This window comes from Crocodylus porosus, unplaced genomic scaffold (assembly GCF_001723895.1).
Source record: "Crocodylus porosus isolate Cpor-Errol unplaced genomic scaffold, CroPor_comp1, whole genome shotgun sequence".
Lineage (NCBI taxonomy): Eukaryota > Metazoa > Chordata > Crocodylia > Crocodylidae > Crocodylus > Crocodylus porosus.
Window position 1 is genome coordinate 50,492,208 of NW_017728947.1, and position 9,597 is coordinate 50,501,804.

Consider the following 9,597-nt stretch of genomic DNA (forward strand, 5'->3'; position numbering starts at 1 on the left):
ATTTGACCCCAGTACTCTTTCCTGCCATGGCAGGGGGTCGGACTAGATGATCTGCTCAGGTCCCTTCCGACCCTACAAACTGTGAAACTATGAAACTATGATTATCTATCAAAATTAAAGAGAAGAAATTACAAATGTCATAAGATGTTAGGGTACAAAATGACATGTAGGAATGAAAAATTCAGGGTCTAATTATTCTCTGGTGAGAATTTTTTAAAATACACATTTAAGACCAAATCCAATGTCTGTTGAAGTCAGTGGAAAGATTAACCATTATTAAATGCAGACCGTCAGAGAATGTGGTTTTCAGTCTGATGAATAGGGCCAGGGATCATGACTGTCCTCACCTTCCTCCTTCCTTGTGGCTGAGTGGGGGATATCTCCTTAAACAATTTACCATGGTAATGTGGAATCTTAATGTTTCCTAGAGCTAATGTAAATGAAGGACACTAGTTTTACTCAGTAAAAGCAATGAGGCTTAAGCCAATCTCTTACCAATGTGTATTTCACACATAGACAGTAGATGGAAAAAAGGGGAAAGTATGTAAGGAGGTGGTAGTTCAGGGGTGGGCAAAATACCAGATCTGGTCCACCAAGCACTTTCATCCAGCCTGTGGGCCCCACAACAAATTGTGCCTTGCCAAGCCCTTCTGCTCAAGAGGGTGGGAGTGAAGCGCCCACATGTACACCCAGCCCCAAAAACATACCCTATTGCCTGGCTCCCACCCTCATGGGTGGAAGGTCAGCATGCAGCTTTTGTGCAGGGCTGCTGCACCCCCTGGGACCTGCTCGCTTTCCTGGTCTCCTGTTGGCTCTGGGCAGCAGGTAGGGAAGCAGTGGGTGTGGGGCTGCAGCTGGGAGGGAGCCTGGAGTGTGGTACGAGTGGCAGCACAGAGCCTGCGCCCAGGGGAACAGGGGTGGCTACAGCATGGAGCCGGGGTGAGCAGTGTGTGGCTGTGAGGGAGAGTGGGGATGTGGGAATCCCCCGCAAGCCCCCCATGGTGCGCAGCCCTGGAAGACAGTGGCGGTGGCAGCAGCAGGTGGGGTGCTTAGGGCACAGGTGCCCAGTGGGGTGTGCCTCTAGCCAGCGCTGCCCATCAGAGCAAGGGGTCCAGCATCCGCATGGCTGCCTGCATCACCAGCGCTCCCTGCCACTCATGCACAGCCCCTGCACTCGCACAGGCCCATGTGCTGGAGCTAGGCATTTTCCCTGCCGGGGCTGTGCACACACATACCACACACCACATATACCACTCACACACCACACACCCTGCACACAACATGCACACACCCTCCCCCCACAATATACAAAATTAAGAATTTATTTTTGAGTTATTATGCAATCACCTCTATATACACTATGCAAACACAAATCATGACAAAATATTTTTTGTAATAATATTAAAGTATATTATAGTAGATGTTTGACTTTTAGTGTATGCCTTCGTTTTTTTCTGGTTCCAAGATGGCAATCCTCCCTCCCAAAAGGGGGCAAGGGGAAGGACTTCTGATGGAAAAAGTCAAGGGTTACAGGTGGGACTTCCAGTCCCAAGATGGCGACAAGGGGGTGGGGCAACTGTCAAGGGTGGGACTACCCATGCAGCCCTCAACACCTCACCAAAACTCGTTAAGTGGCCCTCCACCCAAAATAATTGGCCACCCCTGCACTAGTCCATAGTGTTGGTGTGCTTATCATGAGGATAAGAGGTTTTGTGTACAACTCTCATCTGCTTATTGGAACGGGGCTTAAAACATCATGCTGGAAATAGGGAAAGAATGCTTTTTTTCTGAAGACAGTTGTTTGTGACTACTTATTTGCTCTAAGAGTAGTGTACTTTATATTAGTAAGTTCAAAACATTTCTCGGTCTTACATATCTGAGGTATTCTGCATGTGCTTGTATGTATGTGTCTTGAACCGGTGCAAGAATAAAACCAGAGTGCAGTTTCTTTTTCCCTTTCTTTCTTGTGCATCTGTCTTTGAATTTGGAATGTATCCTTATCATGCTTCTGTGTTACTTGGTATTTAATTGAATTCTATTCTTGTCTTTGCAGTCTGAGTGACAATTCTTCATCATGGCTCAAGGATCCAGTGATCAGAGTAATGTGGAAATGTCTGACCCAGAGGAGAGCTCTCCAAATATGATTGTCTACAGAAAGGTAATGCATTTGGGTTTGTTCATTTAAAAAAAAAAGTTCTTTGTTGTTGTTGGCTAGAGATAGGAGGACACTTTTGGCACACTATCTTTTTTTGGTAGAGCGGTGTATTGTTAATGTTTTTAGGACAGCAAGTGTTCTATAACATTTGAGAGGTAGTATTGGTTTCTCTATGTATGGAAGTATTTTGTTGGGTTTTTTTTCAGTGTCATATATAAAATTATTTTGTGTGAAATGTAATGCCTATTCTGATTCTAATATTAATTACTGTTTGTGTGTGTGTGTGTTGTTAGCTGTGAAGCAACACTTCCTTATTTCATTTACCTTTTTAATTCCTAAAAATATGTTTCTGAAATTGTATATACTTCACAATCTTTATCAAACATACATTATTTAAAAAACACCACCAAAACTCTGTTCAAGTACATTATCTTTTCTTCCATATGGTGGTTGCCATTACAAAATTTGCAGTTGCTTTTGCATATTATTAAATGTTGTCACTTGCCTTTGCCTTATTAATTATTAACCATAGAAAACACCGTATATGCTAGAGTAAAATAAATCAGGCAAAAGGAAAAACTATGTATTTTAATTCCTGGACACTGGACACAGTACCATTAATAATCATGAGATATTAACTGTATACAGATTTTTGTAGAATATTAGCCCAGGAAGGGGGAGTGGGAGGCAAGTGTCCATTCCCTGGAGTGTACGCATATGCAATTGTGTTTTTGGACGTGTGTATTGTGCTGCGATTTGAATCTTGATTAATGTTTAAATCCTGAAGTCACCCACCTAATTATTGTGACTTATAGCTTAGACCCATGAATATTTGGATCTGCAATGAGTGTACTGACTTTGATCTCTCTTCCAAGTTAAAATATTGCAGAGGTTTGCATTTTTATTTTTGTTATTTATTTTCAAAAAAGTCTCTGAATTTTCTTTAAAATACGTTTTTTAGAGGATGAAGAAAGCTCTAGCTTGAGATAACTGACACATCTTGTTAAGACCTACATAGTGTTTTAAGTGGAGGTGTAAATGACTTGAAATCCTGAGTGATGACATAGCTCAGCTGGCAGTATCAAATTTAGTTCATAAAATTTATAGTGAACCCCACTTTCTGAAGTACTTTGGGAAGCTTGTTAAAGCTGAAGGGAAAAGCAACCTTTAATAAAAACCTAGTTATAAGAGCATTGTTTTATTTTAATATTTGTATATCTATGGACTAGACAATTAGGTCTTTTTATAAGAAATAGCAAAATATTGTAAATGTGTCCTATCTTGTGTGGGGAAAGTTTTGTACAGTTCTGCTGAAAATGAAATTTCTTGAAATAATAAGATTTTTCTGCAATTGTATTCAGTTGTACTCTGAGAAGTTTACAGCATTCTACTATGTCATGTTGTTGTTCAGCACATATTAAGTTTGAATAAGTAGTACAATCCTGGATTACTGGTAAATTATTTTTACCCAGCTCTTCACCTAATACAGGAGCTATAGATATGCTCTATGTCATAGTCTATGATTTGTGATTATTATTCAGATAATTTGGGCTGAATCCAGAACATCAGTTTTAGAGCTTTCAGGTCAGATAACAATGATTTGTGTTTTGTTGTTGCATGCAAGCTTTAACAACAAAGCTGTGGACCTAGTACTGTACTTTTGGTAATGTGCAAGATTTTATTTGCTTGCTTGCTTTTTAAACTGACTTTATACCACATTTTATCTGCTAATTTAAAAGTAGTTGTGGTAGGTTACAGTCTGATATGACTGTCCGAGCCCTGCTAGAGGTCCAAACACCAGCAGTGTCAAGTTGATTTGGAGCCTGTGCTTTGAAGGACACCTCCATGTTTTCTGGTCTCAGTACCCAGAATTGGGGTCCAAACTTTGGGTTTGTACCTGAGAACCTTTTGTCCAGTCCTGAAAATGTTAATCAGCATTATTGCATTTGATGTTGAAACCTAATCCCATGATATTTACCTTAGAATCTTGTTTAGTTTCTGTGGCTGCTGCTATTTCATTATCATCACTGGAAGATAATCTTTGTGTGCTGCACCTATTAACAGAAAAATGTGCTCCTACCATATGTTTGATTTTTTTTTTTTTCTTCACTTGTGTATATCAAGTGTCAGCACTATCAGTATTCCATGCACACACTCCATCAAAGGGTACAGGTATCTGTAGATTAGCATGTCCTGCACATCATCCAGTACCATGCTGTTCTGTATGTTACATTAATATTGCTCTGATGTTGTTTTTCCTGTTGTGTGATTTTTTTTTTTTTTTTTTTGGAAGATCATACTTTTCTTTTTAGGGGTGATAAGTTCTATTTCTTAATAAAAGCACATTCAAATTGCTGACTGACTTTAAAAACCTTATTGACAACAAGTAACAAGTATATTAATTATATATAAAAGACTACTGTTGGGGAAAAGCTAAACACGTGACCAATATTCTTTTCCAGAGCTAAAACCCCATGGAAAAGTATACGCCTGTCATGTTCTTTTAACAACATCCTCTCTCTCCTAGATATTGCTTGTCTCTTTCTCTCCTCTCATTCCTTTTCAAATGGTCTAATCATGAGTGCTCAATGAAAAACATTTTGGTAAAGACATTTTTCAAATTTGGAAGGTAAGAGCTGTCAGCACATCAACATCTTTTGCAGCTTTAGCCATACATAATAAATTGGGATTCATGTTAGCTAATACACGTTAACTGAAAAGAAGGTTTTAATTTTACTTTCTTCAGATGTAACCCATCAGTGAAGATAATATATATGCTTCTTGAATGTGGAAAGGTCAGTCTGTAGTATTTTGTTCCAGGACCTGCAAGCCTACTTCCTATCTTCCCATTACCACAAAAGAACTCTGAAGTCTGATGGTGCTTCTCAACCCAGTCACTAAAGTGGACTTCCAGTCTGCTAAAGCACTTGCCACCCTCAGGGGTACACTGATAAAGATTTATTTTGGCTAATTATTCACCAGTCACATCGGCTGATATGTATCCACTAGCCGATATGCAGCCTGGCAGCATGGAGAGCAGCATCCAGCCAGTAAATCTGTGAGGGGAAGGGGCTCGGGAGAGGGAAGGGGTGTGTGTGGGGGGGGCAGATCAAGACCCACACGGTGAGGAAGGGAGTGGGGCAGGGGCAGACACTGCCCAGCCCAGGTGGGGCATGGGATGGAGCTGCAGGTGGCTTATCTGGTGGGGCCTGGGAGAGTGTGTGTGGGGTGTGAAGCTCCTGGCCACTTTGTGCATCCCCAGGGGAGGCATGGGGGGAAAGTGCCCCCACTAGATTTGTGTGCAGAGTGAGGGCAGGCTGCCCACTGCAGGCTCCTGGCCAGGGGCTGCACTGGCTTCTTCCTATCAGAGGGGCTGGGCTCAGGGTTGCTAGGGGTGAGCCAGGAAGCAGTGGTGCTGGGAAGGGGTTTATGGAGGGCTATGGGGAATTTTGGGGTCCAAAAAAAGCTGATTGCCTATAATGCCAATTTTCCCTTTTTTTTGGTGCTGATCCGATCGATATAGACCAATATATTGGTGCACCTCTTATCTTCCTATATCCCTCAAGTTATATCTCATAAGAGAGAATGTACCCAGGAGATATGGGCATTATAACAAATGCCTTCTGTAGTTTTTTTTTTTTTTTATTGAGTACTTGGACAAGTTGAGAATTTTAATTATACTCTGGAAATCATGTTGGGTTTCTGCCATTCATGTACTTAGCTGTGAATAAAAAGTAGCAGTCACATTTCTTATAGTTCTGGCAATACATGGCAAAGATGTGGGGTTTTGTTTTTATTTTTGATATAGTTACTAGGGCTTTGCAAAATGGTACCGTTCCATTTTACCTTGAATTTCAACGGTTTGACGGAACAGTGTTCCATTTCAAATTTCATTTTGATTTGAAACAGCTGTTCTGTTCCATTTCATCAAAACAGAAAGGCTATTTTAAAGCTGTTTCGACGTTTCACTACGGATGGGAAGTCAGCCCAGCTGCGCTGCTTCCTCATCCCTGGTGCTAGATGATGTGGGGACTGGAAGGCAGCCCAGCTGGGCTGTGATCTAGTGCGGGGGTTGGGAAAGCAGCCCAGCTGGGTTGCTTCCTGCCCCCACCCAATCTAGTGCTGGGGATGGGGATCTAGCACGAAGGATGAGAAGTCAAGCTAGCTGGGCTGACTCCCAGTCCCATGCTGGATATTGCACTGGGGCTAACAAGTCAGCCCAGCTGGACTGACTTCCCATCCCCAGCCTATGGTCGAAATGTTTCAACTTTCAAAATGTTTCAGCTAGCCTCATTTTGTTTTGAGGCTGTTTCGATGGCCTTTGTTTCATACTGATTTTGCTGTTTCAACCTCAAAATTGGTTGAAACAATGTTGAAATGAAATGGCTGGAGAAATTTTGCAGAGCCCTAATAGTTGCATCTGATGTTAGAAGACAGTCTTAAAAATTGTATATAACGCCCATTCTTTTGTCCAATTTTCATGGGAATAGACAATGCTTATACAAAAGAGTTTTCCTGGAAGTTAGTAGGAGCTTGCCCTGTATTTATTAGTGTTTCTTTGGTCACTATAGCAAGAGGGACACGTGAAAAGATGCAAGGAATAGAGAAAACACATTCTTTAACAAACAGTAACATAACATATCCAATTGATTTTACATGGCTGTCACTTTTTCTTGAAATCCAAGCTCTGCTGATTGCACTGCTTGCTTATAAGTGCAATTTCATACAGCCCAGTTGCTCATCTCTCCAATAATCTCGCCCTTAAAAGTTCAAGCTCTGTGGACCGTCTCAAAAGAGGAAGTGTTTGCTGACACCATCTGGTATCAGTAAATAAACAAAATGAATCTGTGTAAGTCATTATCAGTAAAAAAAAAAAAATAAAAAAATTGGCAAACAATGATCTGAGCTCTTGAGGGAAAGATGTGAGGAAGGATTAAAATTTGTAGGGCTTGGTTAAATAAGGGCACAGTACTTTAAACATTCTGAAGCAGTGAAAACCAACAAGGAAGAAGATTTGTTTAGAGCAGTATATAGGAACCATAACAAGAGTAATAATGAAGTAAAAAAAACCTGAAAATCTAGACTGGATAACAGTCAGATTGTTGATTGGGTTCTCTTAAGGTAGGGAAATAGCCTAATTGATATATGAAAATCTCATTATTTGAGATATTTGAAATTAAACTGAGGAAAGCACCAGATAATATATAATAGGGAATAATCGGGAATAATCTTGTTTAGCAACAAGATATTTGCGGTAGCTGAATTGGATCTTTCCATTGCTGTAGCTGAATTTGGCCAGATGTAGCAGGTATTTGGGGCAGCACTGGAAGGGTTAAAATGTGAATTTTTGTGAACAAATGGCAAATGTGAACTTTTGTGTCAGTCTTCTAAGGAAGGAATAAAACTGTATTCATAACACTAATTTATTTTTATAGTTAATTTTGTATGAATTTGAAGTTAGCACAATATTAAAAAAACAAAACAAGTTGTTTGTTTGCTACAGTACTTAATTACCTTGCCCATTTTTTAAAGCATGCTTTTCCAGGTAGGGTTAATAAGAACTGTTTTTGTTTTTTTTTAAGTGAACCTTTTATTTGCATTTGTCACACACAATCTGAGGAAATGTGCGACTGGCTGGTATTTTAGTTGGAAATATGGAGTTGTGATAGGGAGAGAGATAGGAAAAGAGGAGATGGAGAAGGATAGAGAGAAAGAAGCAAAGCAACATTATACCTCATTCAGAAAAAGTGATATTGGTCAGGCTAAACGGAGAAAGTGAAAGAGGCTGAGCAATGAACAGTTACTAAAAAGTCCATTCATAGAATCTGAGGAAGTGAGCTGTAGCTTATGAAAGCTCATGTCTTGCTGAATAAGTTAGTCTGTAAGGTGCCACCCTGCTGTGCCTTTTTCCTAAAGTGATACTTATGAGAGAAAACTGTCCAACTCTCATCTTGTGCAGTACCACTATGATATGGTTTTATTTACTGGGATTTTTTTTGTGTGTTTCTGTGAGAACAGAGCTGGCATTCCCAGTTATGATTAAGTTAAAATTTATTGAGAGAGATTTTAACATTGTGTTATTTAATTTGCTTTCTTCCTTTTGGGGCTTTACATGTTGCACTTAGGTTGCATTTCCAGGAATACTCTGCAGTTAACTTACTTTTTAAAGAAATCTGGGATTCTCACAGAATTGCTTATCTTCGGCACCTGGGGTTTTAAGTGAAATGTCAAATATCACAAAACTTGTAATGATTGGAAGAATTGGCAACACTGCAGACCTACAGTGAAGAAATTTTCCCTCATCTTGAAAGAGCTTTGCACTAGTCTGTGTTTTATTACAAACACCTGTCTTAAAAAATACAATATATATAATTAGTTTAAGGCTAAAAGACCTTGTATGGATATTATCTTCCAAATAATAATTTAAGTCTGAATTATCATATTTCATGAAATTAACATAAATGTGAACATGTCAAAAGACATGGACATGCACAGGTAGAGCATGAAGACAACCTTAACTCTGCTTGGTCATAGTGCCATAGGATAAAAATGAAAATATCTTCCATTTAAAAATTGAATGTCATTTGGGACCACAAACCCTAAAATGTCTTTGTCCTAATCAAATGGTTATGGTGTGGCAAGAGCCAGAAGCTGGAGTGCATAAGTGTTGTAAAATAAGTACACCTCTTCCCTGGGGGAGCTCGGTGTCATTGTCACAACTGGAAATATACCCCATAGTGTATTAATAGCATCATTAATGGATGGCTGATGTTATAATTACATCATGTTATAATTTGTATATACCAGACTGTCATACTTTCTGAAAGGAGGTGTCTGGCCCACATGCTTACATAGTAGCAAAGAATCAAGTGTAATTATAGACTTTTTCACTTACTGATTTGTCCAGTTACTTTTGGTCTAATAACATATGTAGCTAGTAACAGTATCTTTGTCCTCCAATCAAAGTAGTTCATGGATGCAGCCTATATGATCTAAGAGCAAATAAATCCAGTCCAACTGAAATCAGTAATGCTATATTAGCTATTGTTGGAGTGATAAAATCTAAAGCAGAGGTGTCAAAGCCTCCTTATCTGGCCCCTGTGCTGACCCTGGGGTCTCACAGCTGACTCACATGCCACGTAAGGCACATGCTGGAGTGATCACATATGAAGGGCCTGGGACACACGGTGCCCACCTTGACTGATCTGGAACCCACGCTGTCTGTATATGGTGATTGCTCTAGCCAGTCTGGGACCCACCTTGCATGGGGTGCCATGTGGTGCATGTGTCCTGGACTGACTGAAATGAGTGCCCAAGTACTGGATCTGACATGCAGCAGGGGAGGAAGGGGCAGATGAGTTTGACACCCCTGATCTAAACAAAGCCTTGGGAATGCATTTAAATTTCACTTTTAGCAAGCTGTTTAGCAACTTTAACTGCTG

General features: G+C 40.1%; 1 protein-coding gene across 2 annotated transcripts in view; it reads left to right on the forward strand.

The window, feature by feature from the left end:
• RGS6 (regulator of G-protein signaling 6) overlaps window positions 1-9,597 on the forward strand; it is a 553,793-nt gene that overhangs the window by 21,866 nt on the left and 522,330 nt on the right. For both annotated transcript variants that reach the window (XM_019552177.1, XM_019552178.1), the window contains exon 2: window positions 2,054-2,158. In XM_019552177.1, the coding sequence (XP_019407722.1) occupies window positions 2,075-2,158 (84 nt within the window). In that variant the 5' untranslated portion in view covers window positions 2,054-2,074. The remainder of the gene's footprint in view (window positions 1-2,053; window positions 2,159-9,597) is intronic.